This window comes from Platalea leucorodia, assembly GCF_965183815.1.
Source record: "Platalea leucorodia genome assembly, chromosome: 16".
In the NCBI taxonomy this organism is placed as follows: domain Eukaryota; kingdom Metazoa; phylum Chordata; class Aves; order Pelecaniformes; family Threskiornithidae; genus Platalea; species Platalea leucorodia.
Genome location: NC_138838.1, coordinates 7811691 through 7831968, shown reverse-complemented (window position 1 = coordinate 7831968; position 20278 = coordinate 7811691). Strand labels below are relative to the sequence as shown.

General features: G+C 43.2%; 2 protein-coding genes across 4 annotated transcripts; one reads left to right on the top strand and one right to left on the bottom strand.

Annotated features, from left to right (window-relative positions):
* Positions 1-5: 5 nt before the first annotated feature.
* Positions 6-12025, bottom strand: SHPK (sedoheptulokinase). Of its 3 annotated transcripts, none has more exons than XM_082328257.1 (8): positions 11176-12025; positions 9767-9908; positions 6802-6985; positions 4746-4898; positions 3462-3637; positions 3141-3341; positions 1895-2268; positions 6-722 (listed from the first exon to the last, which is right to left on the bottom strand). In XM_082328257.1, the coding sequence occupies exons 1-8, from the start codon at positions 11350-11352 to the stop codon at positions 708-710; spliced, it is 1422 nt and encodes a 473-aa protein (XP_082184383.1). In that variant the 5' UTR covers positions 11353-12025; the 3' UTR covers positions 6-707. The 3 variants fall into 3 exon arrangements, with proteins under 3 accessions (XP_082184383.1, XP_082184384.1, XP_082184382.1); XM_082328258.1 differs by having other exon boundaries at positions 1979-2268; XM_082328256.1 differs by lacking the exon at positions 6-722 and having other exon boundaries at positions 734-2268.
* On the top strand, positions 11896-20261 carry CTNS (cystinosin, lysosomal cystine transporter). The gene is made up of 11 exons (XM_082328260.1): positions 11896-11940; positions 12416-12489; positions 13590-13668; positions 14929-15013; positions 15106-15209; positions 16199-16330; positions 17091-17190; positions 17285-17404; positions 18462-18632; positions 18852-18969; positions 19343-20261. Exons 2-11 carry the CDS (start codon positions 12426-12428, stop codon positions 19471-19473), a joined length of 1104 nt encoding a protein of 367 aa, XP_082184386.1. The 5' UTR covers positions 11896-11940; positions 12416-12425; the 3' UTR covers positions 19474-20261.
* The last annotated feature ends 17 nt before the right edge of the window (positions 20262-20278 follow it).

The following is a 20278-nucleotide window of genomic DNA, read 5'->3' as shown; positions in this document are numbered from 1 at the left end:
TCCTTTGTCTTGGGCCTGCATCCAACACACTGCATAGGCTTTGTGCGACTTCTGTGCTTGAGAGAGATTTTGCCAATTAAGAGCCCTCTCCATCGCTGCAAATGGGAAAACATCAGCAGACGTGCTAAAGATCTTAAAGATGTATCCAAAGCTGGCCTGCACGTCAGAGATAGTCTTGCCTTCACTAATAGAACATAAAACCAGGCCACAACTTTACCAGCTCCTGGAAACAAATACCACTTCATTTCATAGTTAGCAGCATGCTGGAATAGTATTATCAGCTCTTTCCAGTTATTCAATAAAAATGAAAGCAGACCTGCTGATCCAAAAATACGTTATAATAACAAAAAAGGGAAAACAACATATAACAAATCCAGACTTTTTACAAAATCTTTAATCTAGTCTATGCTTTCTCTGTAATTCCTATATATGCCAATAGTTCCCTAAACATGGCATGGAATAGATGCATGGAGGGAGGGTGGAGGGAGATGAAAATGAATCCATCTCTGTAATTAAGATCTCAGAACAGCTTTCAACTACAAAAATGAGTCAGTCCTGATGTTGCTAATGTGCAAGATAGGAATACACTTCCATATTTCAGTTGAAATACATGCTTCTAAGTAATGAAATTGTATCTAGATAGCATGAAACTATCTTACTTGCTTCCCAGTCTCATTTGAGCAAAAAAGGTGTACATCCATCTTGGTTTAGACAGTCTTCACCTTAAAATAAAGATTAGGGGGAGAAATGAATTTTCGGAGCATAACACGGGATAACTTGGAAATTTTAAGGGAATTCACATGAACAATACTTAACATTAAAAACAGATTAGAGTCCAGCCTGGCAGCTGTTGTATCAAAGCCCAATTTGACACAATACCTGAAGGGCAGAATCAGAAACACCTTTGGATCAAATACACTAAAATAGCTATGCACTATATTACAAGAACAAATTATTTTTGTGGACCATCTCTCAAAATGCTAATTGTGTTTGGGCTTAAAAGGGAAATCGAAGCTGAAAGAGATGAGAATTGGGCTTTTGTAACCCTGAGTTTGCCAGCGCCTCCAGTTTATCACAAATTTTGACCATTTCAGAGAGGCCCTGATCCACTCAGCCACCCAAAAAACCAAATGTAAAATAATTATGTATGCCAAATAAGGAAAATAGTTACCCTCCCACGCTATAAATATATTTTCCACTCAGATATAAGCCCTGCATTCCAGGCATCTCCAGTCATGGTACTGGTGTAGCCACGCCTTTGACCTTAGTCCACTGCACCCGACCTGGGTAGCCACAGAAATAATCCTCCATGTTTTATTTTGATTGTTTTGTTGACGTTCAAGCCAAGGTTGTATGCCATCTTTTACAGAGACAACATGCAACATGTGAAAACTGGTATTCGTTCTGTGCAGGAGCCACCGAACTCCCCAAACAAGGCTGACATCCTGGTCTGCTGCCTATATGTATGTATATTGTGAGACAGCTTAAGGACAAGAAGTCTCTGATGAAAGCATCAGAACAAATTACAGACAGCTACTCATCTCTCCTCATCCTTCTGAACATATTTCCTACCAGGAAAATGAGCCTCGCATGAAGTATCATTTTATGCAGAAAGTTAATGGATCTTTCCTCGTCACTCAGTCAAATTTAATGTGATAATTACTTCGCATTTCACAAATGGGAATGACAGTGCAATGAAATGTGTACACCCAGAAGCAGAAGCGGACATTAAATGCAAGCTTTTTTTTTTCCACTGTAATGAGTGAGATGGCATGTTGAATACAACTCCAGAAAAAGTGAAGGAAGTGAAAGGAAACACGATACAGCCAGGAAAAAAAAGAAGCTGCATCTCAGGCCATTCCAAACAATGACTTTATTTTCTGTGGAACATCACCATGGCAGCCCCCACAGCAGCATCGACATCCTTCCCGTAAACCACAGGGAATGGAAAAATCCTTTCCACTTCCTGCCTCAGCACCTCGTTCCTGGCAAGGGCACTCCCGCTCCCCAGAATCCGCCTCACTCCCGTCTCCATCAGGCGCTGCACAGGTAACATGGAACAGAGGTTTTCAACAATGCCGCGGCACAGAGCTCTGGTTACGTGGCCCAGGGAGAGGTCAGAGACAGCAATATTGGTCACTGACGCCAACTGCTCAGGAATGTGTCTCTCTCCAAATATGGTTGGGTGGACTGAGAGTTTGCTGTCGTTTTGGGCCAAGGCTGCTTTGATTATCTTTGTATAGATGGCAGACTCCTGAGCCTGAAGTCCTGCAGATGGGAAATACCATGTTACTAATCTGAAGGTGTCTAGTCTATCTTATATGTGGAGATGTAAAATGGATGCTGATCCACCTGTTCAGCAAAATATCATGTATCTTTTCCCCGTCCCAAAGGTAATTGCTTTTCCAGGATTATGAACCACAGTTCTCCCATCCAGTTGTATCTAGTATCTGTGATACTAGAAATCTTTTTCTGATTACAGAAACTGCCTTTCCTGGTAATACAGCTATTCCTCTTTGCCTATACTGTTACACAAAACAACATCTTTAAAGGCACTAATGGCAGACTTCAGCTTCAGTAGCTGGATTGCATGTGAATGCAAAGTTCACTTCAAGTACTCACTAAAAGAACAATTTCAGAGCTTATTTCTGTATTGCAAAACCCAAGAGATTATTAAAAAACCCCTGTAAAGACCATGTTTAAAGGACTCGGAATATATTGCATCAGATTGAGTCTTAAAATCCATTACAGTGCTGCAAAATATGTGGCAAAAGGCAACGGATCTAATCAAGGGACTCTTTTGGACTGCAGTCATACAAAATTAGAGGCTGTCCTCAAATTTGCTGACCTTTTCTTTTGAAAAACAACTTGCAAAAAATAATTCTCTTGTGTTCTTGAAACAAAAGAAAACCCAAAACCTAGAGGCAATGTGAATGTGGAGTCCAAGCATGACTGTCCCAGCATGTTCATAAGCTTCAGCAGGAAATTCCAGAGATCTAGGAGGCATGACCCAAGAGTTACATCCTGGTTCCTTATATAGCATGACAAAACAGCTCCAGGCTTGTTCCTTTGCCTTACCTTCCTTTTACCTTGCTGATCAACCTCAATTTTAAGCTTTAACTATCCTTGAAACAGCTTACCTAGCTCTTCTGTCCACCGTGCCACCATGTTCACAAATGTTGCTAGCACATTGCCTCCGTTAAGTGATGCTGCCACTGCCAAGTAGTCACCATTGAAGTAGGGAAAATAAGTAACAGCTGAGGAAGGATCTGGTGTCTCTGGAGGCTGGAAACCCGGGGGCATTGAGACAGTCAGCTGAGCAGAGGTACTGATATTAAGAACTAGAACACAAAAGAAAAAAAAAGAAAAAAGAAAAAATAATAATCAGTAATCAGTGGCTTACTAGGCTACTCTGAAGGAGGACAATGAGAAAACCAAATAAGATAGCAAAATGATCATACCTGCATCTGTCCTCTCAGTCAGACAAGAATAAACAGAGCACTGGAAATCTCCCAGAGCAATTCCTACTTTTGCTCCTTTGGGTATTCCATGCCATGTACAGATTGTTCTTCCTGCAATACTGCCAGGGTCTCCCACCTCGGGAAGCAAGTGAATAGGAAAGTTGGATTTCTTCAATCTGCAATGAGAACAGTATTATTGCAGGAAAGCAGTGTGGGAACATGTGGCATGACTATCAAGACCTCTTTGAAGTCACAGATGAACCTGGCCATACATTTGTGGCTGCTGGATTTAAGGATACTTTCACCTATTTAGAAAGCTTTGTCTGGCAGCATTCCAGTTCAACAGGCTGGATAAACTAGAATAGTCTAGAAGAATAAATAGCTTTCCTTTATATGCAATCTGATTACCTGAGATTATACAGAAGAACATGTTCAACAAGTTTAACCTATGGATGTCATATGGACAAGCAGTTCCAGGGTAAAGGGACAATCACAAAAACAGCAAAAAAATGCAACTTCTAAGTGTCAGAGAACTTTAAGCTGTCATGCAGTTAGTGGTTCAAAACCAAATCACAAAGTCCAACAAACTCCTTACACAATCAAACTGCAAGATACACTACATTGCTACAGCAACACGACCAGATTAGTAAAAGTGCAGTAGGCTAAAGTGCAAGTTTCTGTCACTCTTTCATACCTTTATGAGCAGATTTTTTCATCTTGGAGTCCTGGCCTAACCTAAGCCCTGAAATATATAAGGCCTTAGTGCTCAGCCCTGAAAGAGCAAAGCATTAAAACAAATAAGTAAATAAATTAACAAACTAATTCCCTGTAAGACTTCCTGTAGCCTAAGAACTCTTAGGTGTTCTCACCAGTAAGTCTTAGTAGTTACAAAGGAGCTCAGCGGAAAGAACTAGAGAGCAATAACTGTCTTTTACCATCGCAGAGGTAACACCTTGGCTGCAGCATGCACTTGCCCATCCCATCCCACCACAGAAAGGGAGGGAAGAGTCTGGCATACAAGGCCTCACTGACGAGTCTCTCAGCCCTGCTCTCTTAGATATTTCTAAAAATGCTGTGCCAGATTTTATATAATTTAAACATATATACCTTATAAACCAGAGCAAACTCTCAATAATTCTTCAGTACAGGCTACACCACAATTGATTAGGACTAACTTTTAACCACTTTTTATCTGTAGCACATTCATACTTAGGGCCCAAAGAGGTGTTCCCATTGCCTGACACAAGCAACGCACAAAACCCACTGAATGACCTTAGTACTTACATGTCAGTATTCCAGCTTCTGTTTCTGGAATTAAAATAGCCCCAGCTGGCAGCATTCTGGATGGACATGAGTGGCTTCTTCAGGTCACACAACATAGCAACCACATAGTCGTGGATAGTGCCAGCTGCATCGTAAGACTTCAGAAAATCTGGGCTTTTAAACAAAACATTTTAAAAACAAAAACAATGAGGGGTGCTTTAAGGCAGTGGGAGCAAGATTACTTCCAGTGCTACAGGGAACTTCAGACATGTGTAGTCCCATCTAAAAATGAAACGGCCATCTCAGTGATCAACCTGCATTTTGTTGTTTTGTTTTGGCTTGGTTTTTTTAAACAGAATTTGTTTTTCCGAGCTGTTACCACAGCAGCAATACTTATCTCCTGATGGAAAATGTAGAGACAGTGGCTTTAAGGAATGAGTCGTCTAGGATCAAAAGCACGCCATTACGAAGTTACCAGGAAGGCAGTAATTGTTTGCACAAAAAACAACACTTTGTTGATCCTGGAGCATTTGAGAAAAATAGGTAAATTGCTGCAGTTGCTCTAGGATCCACAAATTATATGAATGGAAATGTACCAAATAGAATCACAGAACGGGTTGGGATGGGAGGGACCTTTAAAGGCCATCTAGTCCACCCCCCTGCAATCGGCAGGGACATCTACGACTAGGTCAGGTTGCTCAGAGCCCCGTCCAACCTGGCCTTGAATGTTTCCAAGGAGGGGGTATCTACCACCTCTCTGGGCAACCTGTTCCAGTGTTTCACTACGCACATTGTAAAAAATTTCTTCCTTATATCTAGTCTGAATCTACCTTCTTTTAGTTTAAAACCATTATCCCTTGTCCTATCACTGTTGGCCCTGCTAAAAAGTCTGTCCCCATCTTTCTTGTAAGCCCCCTTTAAGTACTGAAAGGCTGCAATAAGGTCACCCCGCAGCCTTCTCTTCTCCAGGCTGAACAACCCCAGCTCTTTCAGCCTTTCCTCATAGCAGAGGTGTTCCATCCCTCTGATCATTTTTGTGGCCTCCTCTGGACCCTCTCCAACAGGTCCATGTCCTTCTTGTACTGAGGACCCCAGAGCTGGACACAGCACTCCAGGTGGCGTCTCACTAGAGCAGAGTAGAGGGGCAGAATCACCTCCCTCGCCCTGCTGGCCACGCTTCTTTTGATGCAGCCCAGGATACAGTTGGCTTTCTGGGCGGAGAGAGCACATTGCTGGCTCACGTCCAGCTTTTCGTCTATCAGTACCCCCAAGTCCTTCTCGGCAGGGCTGCACCATTCACAAATGGTGAAACAGGAACAAAAACAAAGCAGCTGGACTCATGAGTTATACAGCACTAAAGCAAGAGCATGCCGTGCTCCGTGTATGGGCTGAACACACACTGGAAGAAACCAAGATCTAATACATTTTTCCCCATTTATTGAATCTGGACTCATAGCTGAGGAAGACACTGGCTTTTTGAGAAACACAGCATACTGCAGATGAAACTGAAGAGCAAATCTTGCTGATGCCGAGTCATAAGTGAAAAATTTTATCCTCTGCAAACATGCCACAACAAAGCAGACCATTCGTAACACCTCATAGGGATCTCAGTGTCTAAGGAAAGAGCTGAAATTAATTTAGGGACTGTTTGTTTTAGCATCTGGCAGCAACCAGACAAAGCAACTCTGTTACTGTTTTAGGCATGTTGGTACTTTTCACTATCTGTACAAGGCAAAATTATAGTGTTCAAACCGCATTAGCAGAGCTTCTCTGAGCGGTAGAATGGACTAGAATTATTCTACGATACTTCAAGGCTTCTGTTACTATACGGTCAGAAGCTTTTCTTTTTATTAAAGAGATCTGTAGTATTTTTATGAGGTCAGAGACTCTTGTGTGCTCAGTTGCATATAGTTTATATTGAATCCTGTCATTTAAAATATTCTTTGACTACTTAATTAATATAATGATTACAGAGAATCGCAGCCCCTCAGCCTGTAGTGGCATTAACATGCTATAGGAAGACTAAATGTCACATAAATTCAACATGAGAAACTGCCAGTGAAGCAGCTTGATGTACCTCTTCTGTAAATACCAGTAGACTGTGGCACACCCAAATCCTGTAGCCAAGCTGATATGCGACTCTGGCAGAGGAAGAGAAGAGAGGAACGTAGGACTGCAGCGGCGGTCTTGCCAAGTAATCAGATGACTGACCTCCTCCGGCTCAAAGGTAGTGCCTGTACCACACTCTGTCCACTTGCAACCTGAAACACACAGCATCCGAGAAGTCCAGTGATTCCCCACAGGGTAGTCTGCCTGGCATTCTTCATTTCTGGACACCCTTGATAATTTTTCAAATATATTGGAAAAAGAGCAGAAACAGAGGCAGTAGTGATTGTAATCAAATTAATTAGTCACACTTTTCAGCCCTAGATAATGTCATGCCAGTCACCCTTTGCTAAAACAGAGAATGGTATTCAAGGCCTTCCTTCTCTATAAGCACTGTTAGTGCTTAGAGGAACGAGCAACTTGCACCTTGAGGTATTAATGATACAACTTAAATAACAGGTGACCCACAAAAAAACCCCCACAATTCAGCTATGGGAGGTAAATGAGCTGATATGACAGCTCTCACATAAACCTTAACTGGGATCTGCGACATCATGCCCCAGAGAACGCTGTATTAGTAATGAACTGCCTATGATGGAGAGCACGTAGTTTCATCACCTTTAGAGCCAAAGCAACAGGAAACCTGGATCTATATGTATTAAGCAATGGACTGCAAAGTACTAAAGAGTATCCCTCCCCTGTGCTGCACAACAAAGCTTCACCAAAGGTAGAACAGGGTTTAACTCAGTTTTCAGTTTTATCAGTCCAGCATGTTCCTTTTGAACACAGAACACTACACCTTTGACGAAACCTTCACGTTATTTCACGTGAATGCCTCAGCTAAATTATGGCAACTTCTCAGAGCTGCTCAGAGCCTTCTCAGCGATATCTGCTACTGTCCCGGTCCAGTGCACTACTTCCTGCCCCGACATGCTCATCACAAGCCGTCCTGCAAAGGCAGCATACAGTCCTGTCAGAGCAGCAAACTAAGCAGAGGCTGAGCTCAAGCACTGGCGCGTGACGTTTGCTAGCGCACTCCACAGCACAGCTTCAGCCTCTGACAACTACTGCTCTCCCAGCTGATGCCTGGCCACAATGTGGGGATGCACACTGTCTCCAGCTGGCTCCGTGACTGAGGCAACCTTTTGGTTTTTGGCTGGGGATGGGAGCAGAGTTTCAAGCTGTGTTGTGCCACTTGTCCTACAGGTCAGAGAAGAGACCCGGCTGCTTAGCTGACTAGTAAAAATACAGCTGAAAGAGTCTTTCTTGGGCTGGATACAGGGATTTGAAGTTATACTCACACAGTAAAAAGCAGCCGTGAAAACTGGGAGGTACTATGTGAAATACGCAAAGCAAATGCATACTTTTTCTTGTTCCCTCAATTCCCTGTTCTATCAAGTCTGTTTGAACTGAATTTCCAATTGGTTTGCTTTTCTAGTTTTAAATGGATTCTAAGAAATATTATTAACCATAAATCTAACCCTAAAGGATGCTATTAAAAATGTAATTTGTGTCCCAAAGTGCATGGATTCACTTAGTCTACTCAAAACAAGTGAGAACAAACACCCTCTTTCACTTGATAGAAATGAAACAAAAGTGGCATGTGGCTTTAGGAAATAAAATATTAACCAATATGACATAAGAATCTATGTCTACCATGAACCCATGAGGCTTTCTTATGCAGCCCTTGGGACAGCTGGAAAGCAAGCAACAGCAACTTTAGTCCATCAGCCTTTGGATTTCTTTCTTTCTAATCATTTTAGTATTTAACGCAAAATTACAGCCAGTAATGAATAGCATAGTGTCTCTTAAAGCAATTAAGACCTGACAACTTTTGACAGGCAGTGACCAGCACTTTTGGGAAACCTGTTCTGTGGTTTACAATAAATCTTTGCTTTATCTGCATAACTCCTATTATTATAAGACTTGTGTAATTGTTCAGATGTGCACATCATAAGGTAAAGAGAAAGAAAATATGGAACCACATTCTGAAAGCCTTAGACTTCAGTAGGTTTATAAGACAGTAGCCAAGAAGATAATCCATCCCTGTCTCACAGGGCTGGCAATCCAAGGCCTGAATTTTTCAAACATCCTCGTTGTCACAAAGATTATTTGAGTATTTGCACAATCAAGCCTCATGTGACTACCTCACTGTGGTTCATTTTGTTTCTGCGGTCTTGGGCCTTCATTCTAGAAGCAGCTGAGTATTCCGAATCATGACCATAACCCTTTTTCAGCTCCTACTAACAGGAGGATAAGCAGCAAGATGAGTGCAACATAACAGTCTACAACTTGCTAGGAAAAAAAACGCCTTGAGATTGGGGGGTGGAAGGGGAAGGACTTAAAACATCATTTACTGAACTTTAGTTTTTCTCCTACTGTACTTTCAAACAGCATTTCAAAATAGCATAGCGATATTCACTGTTGGATAGCTACTGCTATGCACATTCTAACATAAAGATGAAGCATAGCTTATTTTTCAAGGCATACACAGAACTGCTAATACTGCTACTGTTGAATCATTAGAAGGTATTGAGATACCAGGCAATAGCTGGTTAAGTGTTTTATGAGGTAACTTTCCCCCCCAAAAAAGTCATTCATATGATTCAGAAGTTCTTTCAACTGGCAGCAGACAACATACGATGGACAAGCAATTAGCAAGCCACAAATGTTATTCCTCCTTCATATTAATAACTGTGCTGACTCTGCAGGGATCTCATAAGACTAATCTGTGTAAACAACGTGGTCAACTATAGTCGGTAGGTGAAATTCCAGTGGTTAAAGCAAAATTCCCACAGAAGATGATGTTCTGTTAATTCTGTTTTACAGAAGACCAAAGTGAACGTGCAACAGTTTCCTACAGATCACTTCAGTGTTAAACATTTATTTTCTGCATCATAATACTTTGAACAGGAATGCCAACGAATTAATGTTACCTTTATCTTTTTTCCAAAATACAATCCCATGCATTTGTCCTGAAACACCAATGTGACTGACTTTTTGAAGCTGCTGCTGAGGTAGAGCAGCAAGGCATTCATTCAATGCTCTTATTATTCTCCGGACATTCTGCTCCGCTCCCTGTAATCATAAAGCATTATTCTGAGCATGAAACCATTAGAATTCACTCAGTGTATTTATTAAACAAGGCTACTCTAGTCAGAAGTGAAGAATAGAATTCATTTAGCTTAATAGCATGTATTAGAATAACATTCACTCTAAATTGGAAAAAAAAAGAATGCAAAAAACCCACAAAACCACAAAAACTAAAACCCAATACTAGCAAGTTGAGAATGAGGTAACAGCCTCTTAAACTGAAGGCCAAATAATTCTTAACTTAATTTCCTGAGTTACCATACCCAAATACACCTTTTTAAAAAAATCCATTAACACTCATTACATGCTTTCATCAGTTTACCTTATATATTGCTCTTCTTTTTCCTCACAAAGAGGATTATCTGCATGTTCTGACTGGCATGCAGTCTCCCTTACATTTTCCTAAAGCTCCTCCGTATCTACTCACTGTTGATTTTGACGATGCCGATACTTCGCTTCTGGATACTCTATTCCCAGAATTACCCAGCAAACTGATCTACTTGGCAAACTGACCAAACCGTGCCACAGGAGAAGCTGCATTCCAGCTTTCACAATTTTGAAGATTCAGATTACTTTGTGACAGACTAGTATGAAGATTATAAGCAAAAGTATTCAAATATAGTCTACGTATAGATGTGAACTAATCCGCACATACATACTTTTGACTGCATAAACATGGCTGTAGAGAGGAGGGTTGGCCTGTTTGGTATCTTTGCTCAGAAATTAGCCCCTGGACTCACTACAATACTAGGGCTGAAGAATGTTGATACATATTTTTTATGATTCTGATTCATCCTTTCTTAGACTGACCAGCACAATGAAGGTAAAGATCACTAATAGGAGTACATGTTCCTGGTTATTTCCACGGGGAATTTCCAGTTGTGATTCCATCTCACATTAAAGGGCAAAATACCCTTCCAGTTGGCAAGAGGCTACAGTTTCCTGACTGCACGCGTCAAAGACAAGGTGATGGTTCACATGAGGATAGTTTTAGATTGTCTTATGCAACTTTTCAAAACCTAGGTCTTTCTTAAAACAAGCAGCTGTACTCGACTTTCTTCAACAGTAAACAGAGAGCATTTTAATTCTACTTTCAGACATCCAGACACATGTAGCAACCATCTGTCAAGCTAGGCACAAAAACAATCCAGGAAAGCCACTGAAGTCTGCATAATGTAGCAAAACAACCCAGCCGCTACAAGGCAAGGCCAGTTTCCTGAAATTGCCAGCAGTGCTATCTGCTACCCCTTACCTGTGGTCCAGCTTCCAGGCTACTGGTGTGTGCCTGCGTCTCCCTGGAGCAGCTCTCTGCCACCACCAGCCCTTGCTCTGCCCCTACCAACAGGGCTGCCTTAACCGACGTGGTGCCCAGGTCTATGCCCAGCACGCAGGCAGGAGCGGGCCTGCCTGCCGCCTCGCTGCCCGACATGGCCACGGGGAGAGGGGCTTGCTTCCACCTTCCCCTCTACGTGGTGGCCGGACCCACACCCACCGTGCTGAGCCCCACACTGCTCCTTGCTGCCTCTGAGGGGGCACCTGCTCCCAGAGCCAAGGGTGCCGAGGGCACAATCAGTGCGAGCTCCCACCCCAGCAGCCCAGCAGCGTGCAAGGACTGGGCAGACTGGGCTGGGAAAGCGGCCTGGACGTTGCCCTCTGGCTGAAGATTCTCCCCTCAGCAATGCCTGGGCACTACCCCTCCATCTTGAGCGTGACAAACCACCCCTTCCCCAGCTCTCCCCGGTGACCTGCGCAGCTTTAAACGAAACTTCAACAAACAACCATAAGCGGCGAGTCCTCCCTCCGCCCGCAGCTCTCTCCCCCTCCTCACAGACCGGTCGGCAGCAGCCCAGCGCCCACCGCGCTCCGCCACACTCAAGATGGCACCCGAAGGCGACCGCACCGGCGCAACGCGCGCGACAGGCGCTGGGCGGGGAGTTGATAGGCGGCCGCCTCACGTGAGAAGCTGAAAAGGGAAGAGCCGGGGCTGTGCGGGACGGAGCTGCGGCGCTGGAAGGAGGTAGGCGCCTTCTCCTCAGCACCGCTTCGTCAGTATTAGTGCGTCCTAAAGCGTGGGATGGTCCCGCTTCACCGCCCCTCCTGAGGGGAGGACGGCGGGGACTACAAGTCCCAGCGTGCACCGCGCCGCGCTGCCAGGGGTGGGGAGGCTGGTGGAGGCGCGGTGGCTGCTGAGATTTGTAGTCCTGCCCGCGTTGGGGGGGAGGGGGGAATCCCTCAGGGGGGCGGTGGCTCTGTGCGGCGGGAGAGGGAGAAGTTGTGAAGGAAAGATGTCCCCGGGGGAGTCTGGGTAGACTGAGAGACTGAAAGACTGGTGCTCTCTTGGGGGTGCTGAGGGTCCCTCAGCCGGGCAGGGCCGGGGGCCACGGTGCTGGGGAGGGAGCTGTTTGCAGGGAGCTGCCCCCTGAGGGGATGGGCTGATGCCCCCTCAAACTGCGTGGGTCCTGAGCAAAGTCTTCTACCCACTTTTCCGACAGTTCTTTCGCCATGAGGATGCGATACCTGCTCCCCGCTCTGCTGTACCTCTCGCTTGTGCTGCTGGGGCCTGGCGGTGAGTGTTTGGCCATCCCAGCGTGGGCCCAGAGGGCCTCTCGGGCAGGGGCCAGGTCTGAACTGGTACGAGGTGGAAGAGGGCTGCCCTGCAGTATCCCCATCACAGCTCTGTGAGGAGACCTGTGCCATGGTTCCCATCGCCGCTTCTTTCACACGTTACCTTTGATTTGGTGCGCTCATATACAGATAGCGTTACACTGAGGCACTGATCTGATAGAGTACTTGCCTTGCGCTCTGAACTCAGCCTCTGCAGAAGCAGATTAAATACTGCCTGTGGTAATGAACTGGGTAGCTCTCCTGCACTTAAAAAACTTCCTAAGAACACTGTGTAATATATGGCAACAAGAAAAAAACTGTCCAGGGCAACCTGTTTATCTCTCCATTTCTGGTCTTATTTTTGTTCTTTGTTCTTCCTCTTGTCTCTTGTGTCCTTTAGGTAGACAGTGAATAAAATAGACTTGGATTCCAAATGTCAAAATTGTTGACACGTGACCAGCTTACGGTTTTGATATCAGTTGTATTGGCACTTGGAACCTCAGCCTCTCTTAAAGCATGATGTGGTACAACATAGCTGGATTGTTGTAAAGTGTACCCCTTACTAGCAACATTTCAGAGCACTATAGTAAGGTGCTTGTGATTCCTGAAGTGTTAAGATAATAAATGTACATTCTGTTGAACATCTGGGTACCTGGTTTGAATTTGTGACCCAAGAAGCAATTTTAAACTAAATTTTGGGCATTTATGACTCCTAAGTTACTAGGATCACATCAAGAAACAATTAGTGTGAGTTTGAAATATCCTATAGCTGCCTCTTGGCATGAACTTTTGTTGCACTTCAAATATTTAAATTGCTTCCTTGTAACATGTTCAAGTGACAGTTATTTACTTCTCCTTTCAAGTTGTTTAGTCACCTTGAAATAAGCCGTACTTCCTTTGCTGTTTATCACGTGTACTAATTTTATTAATCTGACTCTGCAGGTACCAATCGACAAAATGTCTGTATCACAATAGAAAGTAGGTAGTTCTTCTGAAGGAGCTATTCATAATTCATAGTAATTGAGATTTGTGTGTGTTTTTTGTTTGTCTCCCCCCCTCCAGATGGAGTCATTGTATTGTCTGTCCCTGAAGTGGTTTCATTAGAAAGTGGAAGTTCAACAAACGTCACTATCTCTCTGAGGTAAAATCATGATTGCATCTTTACTTTCTCTTTGGAATGGGGGACGAGCGAGTGGGTGGGACTTGGCTATATACTTAAGACTTTCCTGCAGACTCAGTTAATTGTTCATACAGAGTGAATCATTGGTGTAACTGGCCACTTCTAGACTATTACATCGCTTAGTACCAGTATGGACCAAGATAGTGCAGCATTCTCACAAACAGCCTTGCATGATTGGCCTCTGACAATATCCCAGGCCATTTGTATGGGAAGTTGAACAGGAAAAGATGTTTTATACTCTCTGCCCTATATTAGCTCACTGCACTGTCTTCCAAAGTGAACTTACAGTTCCTCCATTTCTAAAAATTGATGCTTAAAAGAAACTTGCATTTCCTAGAATGATCACCAAATAAACTTTACCAAGCAAACAAAACTTGCCATTTCTAGCAAAGAAATGCAGCTATTCCAGGGTGGGACTGGATGCACCTTAGTCTCATTGTTTAATACAGTGCATTGTTTACCCATGTTTTTGCTATGTCAGCCTCTTCCCAGGAAAGGATTGTTAAACACGTGCGTGCACCCCTCCCCTTTAGGATCTCAAAGTTTGAGTAAAGGGAACAGTCAGATGAAAAATGTAAGAATTGCAATGAAGAGGAAAATCGCGAAACATGGCTGCAACAGTCTAGAACTTTTATTTTTGCAAAGAAAGATGTGGTACTGCATTTGTTCATGGACAAGTACAGGCATTTGAACCTTATGATATTTTAAGTACTGCTGTGCAATTAAACCTCCTGGACAAATGCTCAGTGGAGTTCTCTGGGAAAGCTGTGCAGCACTATGTCACTTGGAGGGTTTTTATTGTAGGGTTTTTTTGTTTGGTTTTTTTTTTTTTTTTTTTGTCTTACTGCACTGCTATATTTTCTGCCCCAAGTACATGTCCATCACTTCTGCCCCTCTTTACCAGCAAAGGGTTAACAAGCACAATGATAGGATTCTGGTGGCAATGACTTTGCTCTGCCACTTGTGCGGAGCAGAGGGAGGTAAAATGGGGCCATGTAACTGTCTAGTGCCCATCACTAGTTCAGATAAAAGAAACAGTACAATGCTAACACACTTTGGTGCTGGTGTTCCTCTGAGTACTAGGTAAGTGCTGTTGTGTTTGGACTGTTTGTTATGTTTGCAACAGCTGTGAGGATTTAGCAGGCAGATAGTACCCTGCAGCCCTGAAGCAATCTTTGTGAACTCGGGCACTACTCTGACTTGTTTTTTCTGCCTTCACAGGGCTCCATTAAATGAGACACTGGTGATAACTCTTAATGTTACACACTCATCAAAACACAGCACCATTGTTGAACTGCCTGATGAAGTAAGTGACAGAACAGACTTCTGACCTTATGCAAAAGCCTACTGCTAGTACGGTGCAACTCTCTCCTTTCTTCCCTCCACTTTGCCTTGCAGGTACAATTGCCTGCAGGTCACACTAAAGCAGACTTCCAAGTGAAAGCAGATGATGTTGGACAAGTAACAGTTTATCTTTATACCATTAATTCCAACTTAACTGGGTGAGAAACTGGTTTTTAGTTCCACTTACTATCCTACAGCTTCCTAAACTTTGGGGTAACTATTCCCTCCTTATAGTTAAATAGTCAATGGGACATGGGTGGTGCGTAGTTGAGAAGATGTGGTGACCCTCCAGCAATCCCCAAGGTATTCAGATAAATACAGGGTGTGGAAGCAGAGTGATGGTCTTGGTGTCTTAGATTTCATTAGTAGATGACTGTGAGTTCTCATAGCTCCTCAGTCTGGTTTTAATAACCCCTCCCAAAAGTATCAAAACTACATGTCAGCTTTTCTGAAGCTAAACATCCAGTGAGGTGCTATTCTTACTGTGCAGAACTCGTTCTGGAGTGCTAATAGCCTGATGCAGCTGTGCACCCACATCACTACCATGAGATATAGGTGTTTTGCTTTCTAGTTAGGGGAGCCCTCTTTTCACAGATGCCAGTCCTCCCTAATAGGAAAACAGTCTAGCAAGATGGAGAAAGCTGGATTGTATTTGCTTGTTGCCCAGATGCTACTGAGCAACAGGATACTCCTGTTTTACTTCCTCGTTTTGCTTCTGCTTTTAAGACTCAAAGCAAATGCAGAGGTAAGCATGTGAAATGCTCAACAGGACAGGCGTGATCATGAGTCTTTGCTGGCAGAGCGTGAAAAGTGAGACTCTGCTCTTGCGTAACAGATCTCATGCTAAGAGAGTGGAAGCCATAGGCACAAGACGGCCTTTTTGAAGATTTCTGTGGTAAAAGGATGGAAAGGAAAGAGTGAGGCAAGAAGGAAAGGCTAGGTTGAGGGTAGGAGTGGGAGATGCCCTAAACATAATCAGGACACTAAAGAAAAGGGGAGCAACTCTACTGAAACCAACCCTGAATCTTTATTGTCTTGTCTCAACACCTGGACTCTGTTTTCTCTCTCAAAGCAGAACAAGGCAAAATCTACTGAAAAAAAAGTGTGAACAAACAAATTAACTAATTCTGTTTGCATTAACCATCAGACCTAGGATTCAATTTCAAGTGATTCATAGCATCATAGTGAGATACGCTGACGAGGTGATTGGCTGGATCTATTTCCTCGCCTGGTCTGTCTCCTTTTATCCTCAAGTCTTTGAGAACTGGCGACGAAAAAGGTAAAGAGACTTAAGATGCGTTTGCAAGTCACTTAAGCACCTTCTGCAAATCATGCTCCTAGCTTCGGTGACATCCATCTTGGTTATTGTGAATTGTGCATGGAAAGACTGGGGGGGGAAAAGCAAGGCAAAGATAGGACCTGAATAAATGCAACCCCAGTGAGCTTTTATGCATGCAGGTCAGTGGAAACTAAGTGCGTCCTACAGACACCTAATCCTAAGGTTTGGCATCCAATACTATTTTGTGATAGAGGAGATTTCCCCATTCTCTTTGGTGTCATGTTGTAAGTCATCCAGCCAAGCCAATTGTGGTGACCACCTTCAAAGATTACTTACCTGGTGAGCTGTTAATCAGGCAGCTCCTTGTAGTGTAATCAGTAGGCCAGCTCCCCTTAAACTAAGTGACTGTAAGTAGAAACATTATTGTATATGAAAACTAAAGCATTTGTTTTGGCAAAGGTGCACTACCGCTTCTACGGATTCAGGCTGGAATGGTTTTATCAGACTAGGGGTGAAGTTAAACAGCAGGGACACGACCTTGTCAGTGAGAGCTGTTGCGAGTGCCGGTGCGTGGCATATGAGGGATATTTCACCTTGCTTCCTGATGAACTCCCGGCATCATGTTGTCACAATGCCGGAAGCTTTGGCTTACATCAAAAACTGCCTATAAATCAGTATATTCTAGGGTCAAGTTGTCCCTGGAACTGCTTGTAATGCTCTGATGTGTATTTCTCACAATTTTTTCCCCCCCCTTCTCTAGTGTTGTTGGACTAAGCTTTGACTTTATAGCATTAAACCTTACTGGCTTTATAGCATACAGTGTGTTTAATGTTGGACTCTTCTGGATTCCCTTGATTAAGGTAAGCATGATTATCTCTTGATACTTGCCAGGGTGTGGTTGTCTACAGAAGGGAGTTAAGACATTTAGCTGGTTTTGGTTTCTCTTACTTTTAGGAGGAATTCTTAGTCAGTTACCCCAGTGGGGTGAACCCTGTGTCTATCAATGATGTTTTCTTCAGTCTCCACGCAGTAGCTCTAACTCTCCTCACCATAATTCAGTGCTGCATCTACGAGGTAAGTCTTAACGCTGGGCTGACCTGTCAGCTCTGGCAGAGCTCCCTCTGCCGGACACCTCCCCACTCACCGTCCTCTCCTTTTGGGCTCCAAAGTCCTCTTCATGGCACCTTCATTGGCCTTTCTAGAAGTCAGGCTTCACAGTCCAGCTGCCTTTATCTTTCCTGAGCTAGTAGCAATTCCAGTAAGCATAGCTGCTTCAGCCTCATGGATCTTCTGAGCTTATAAGTAAACACCTTAGGGACTCAAAATAACTAAAAGGCAAACACAAAAGTCCAGAAACTTCCCAAACAGATCTCTAGCCAGCACAGATTACATCTCTACACAGTACAAATGCTGGTATGTGCTTTGCTGTTTCCTCACTACTTGGAGCATTCCTCAAGCTGGGACAGGGACTCCCTGCAATTCAAACTTTCAGTTTGCAGGGCCCTTTTTATAATTCCCACCCCTTTTCAGGTGAGACTGATTGTTACAGATTGGTGGTTCATCTATTTAATTGCCATTGTAAAAGCCTCTGATCTGAACAGCCAATTTTCTCTACATGGTAACTGTTTATGTCTTGGGGTGTTTCCTTTGGCGATGCTAAACCTAAAACTGTAACAGCCCATTTGTCACCACTGCTAGGTGCAGTAGTCTTTTCTAGTGAAGAATTAGAAGACAGCTGTGAATCTTTTACCATAACAGCATTAGCAGCCTGTTGCATATATAGGAACTCTTGATATCATCGGACTAAACTCGGGAGATTATTACAGATGTGCCACTGATAATAGGCATCATAAATACTCAAGAATACTGCCACAATATTGTTTCTCACTTGCTTGTGGACAACAGCGTTCCAAGTGATTGATGTTGAATATTGCTCATCAGCTCTTGCAAACCTACAGCTGGTTGCTGTAGCACTTACTTAATCTTAAAATTCCCTTGTGGTATGAGTCTAACTGGTACAACAACAGGTTTGCACGGTAACCTTGCATAGCCCTGAGCATTTTCTCTCTTACAGTGTGTCTGGGGATGTATGACCTGGGTCAGTCTAAGTGTATCTGCATTTTTGTTTCAGAGAGCAGGTCAGAAAGTATCCAAAGTTGTTGTTGGACTACTGGCACTTGCATGGATCTTCACATTTACAACACTGTTTCTTGCTGCAGCTGAGGAAATGACATGGCTACAGTTCTTATTCTGCTTCTCTTACATTAAGTTAGCAGTCACGCTGATAAAATATTTTCCACAGGTAAATCTGAACTTTTCTGCTTTTGTGCTATGTTCCTGGCACCCTAAGCCTGTAGTGTATGCTCTTGAAAGTCTGACTAGACTAAACCAGCAATGATTATTTATTAAGTCTGTTACTGACAAAAACAGTATAGTTTTACAGAAGTTAATGTTAACTTAAACATTAATCTCGGAAATGCTGGTACATGACATGCTGACCGACTTCTTGTTACGCTCTCAGGCGTACATGAATTTCCGTCGGAAGAGTACTGAGGGATGGAGTATTGGAAATGTTTTATTGGACTTCACTGGTGGAAGCTTCAGCCTTCTCCAGATGTTTTTGCAGTCATACAACAACGGTAAGGCTGGAACCGAGGTGGTGGGGCCTTTCTGTAATGGCGTAGGAGAATCCTGCTACAAAGCAGATACAAGCCTGTAGGTTATCTTGGGAGAATGGTGTTTTTGCTGTAGTATAGGTAGCTGTTCTTGTACTAAGAATAAAGAATCTGTTCATATTCCTTCAAGATAAAAAATGAAATAGCTCTTCTGAAGCAACCACAGGAACAGTTATTAATTAGCTTTGCACAAGATGTACAGTCAGTCTCAAGGTGTGTCTAAGTAGTCCAGGTAATAAACTCGAGCTTCTGTAATATGTACGGCATGACTTTGTAGTCTTGAGACAAGCCTACACTTGAGGAGTTAGTCTTAACTCTCTGATTTTGTGTTTGACAGATCAGTGGAAGTTAATCTTTGGAGATCCAACCAAGTTTGGCCTGGGTGTCTTCTCAATCATCTTTGATATCGTTTTTATGGTCCAGCACTACTGCCTTTATAGGAGACGAGGGTATGAGCCTTGTGAATAACATCACTTGCGAAGACAAGAACTTTAAATCGAACTTACCCCTACCCTGGCTGAGGGCTTTCAAGATGCCTACTGCCAGTTACCAGAAATACTGCTTCTGATCTCTCTTTATACTTTGATCCTCTCCGGTATGGAATACAAGCTGTTGCCTTGCCAAATGCCGATTGCCAGATGCCTTAAAGGACAGCAAGCTATCTAGCCACCACTTGCAAATGGAAGACATGCCTGTTGAAGCCGCAAAGACAGCTTAGCGTGAGCTGTCCAAGCAACGTGTGGCTCTTTCCATTAACAACAGGAAAGAGAAAGACCAGAGCGATGTCTTTCCGAGTGGAAGAGAAGCACAAAGAGCGGAGTTCTGGCTTCCAAAAATCTGAGATCATGTTTAAGCAACCACTTAATATCTTAATGTAATGACTGAAGAATGTCTGTGGATCGAAGTGCTGCTGCTGACTCCTCACAGACAGATCACAGCAGAACACCACTCAGGTTGGCTGTTAACAGCTGCAGTGGTACATAAAAGACTAATGAGGTTGGTAGTAAATACACAAATATTAGAACCTGCACTCTTTATAAAAAAAAAAAAATACTAGGAAGCAGCACAACCTGTATTCTTATTTCACTGAAAGCCCTTTCAAAGGTGCTAAGACAAGTGCTCAGATTTATCTGAATACTTCTAGTGCACTAACTTCATTTTTTGCTCAGTTCTACTGACATGCCTTGAATCCTAAATGGTGGATGGTAAAGATTAAAGATTTATCAAATATAATTTCTGTGTGGATCACGTTAACAGCTGCCTGATTAAAGTT

Excerpts from the sequence above, each read along its gene's own strand:
- SHPK (XM_082328256.1), bottom strand. The coding sequence starts at position 11,352 with ATGTCGGGCAGCGAGGCGGCAGGCAGGCCCGCTCCTGCCTGCGTGCTG. Across the intron at positions 9,909-11,175 it reads GCCTGGAAGCTGGACCACAG|GGAGCGGAGCAGAATGTCCG; the intron begins GTAAGGGGTAGC and ends TTATGATTACAG. Across the intron at positions 3,638-4,745 it reads AGAAGCTGGAATACTGACAT|ATTGAAGAAATCCAACTTTC; the intron begins GTAAGTACTAAG and ends TTCTCATTGCAG.
- CTNS (XM_082328260.1), top strand. The coding sequence starts at position 12,426 with ATGAGGATGCGATACCTGCTCCCCGCTCTGCTGTACCTCTCGCTTGTG. Across the intron at positions 15,210-16,198 it reads ATTAATTCCAACTTAACTGG|ACCTAGGATTCAATTTCAAG; the intron begins GTGAGAAACTGG and ends ATTAACCATCAG. Across the intron at positions 18,633-18,851 it reads TGATAAAATATTTTCCACAG|GCGTACATGAATTTCCGTCG; the intron begins GTAAATCTGAAC and ends TTACGCTCTCAG.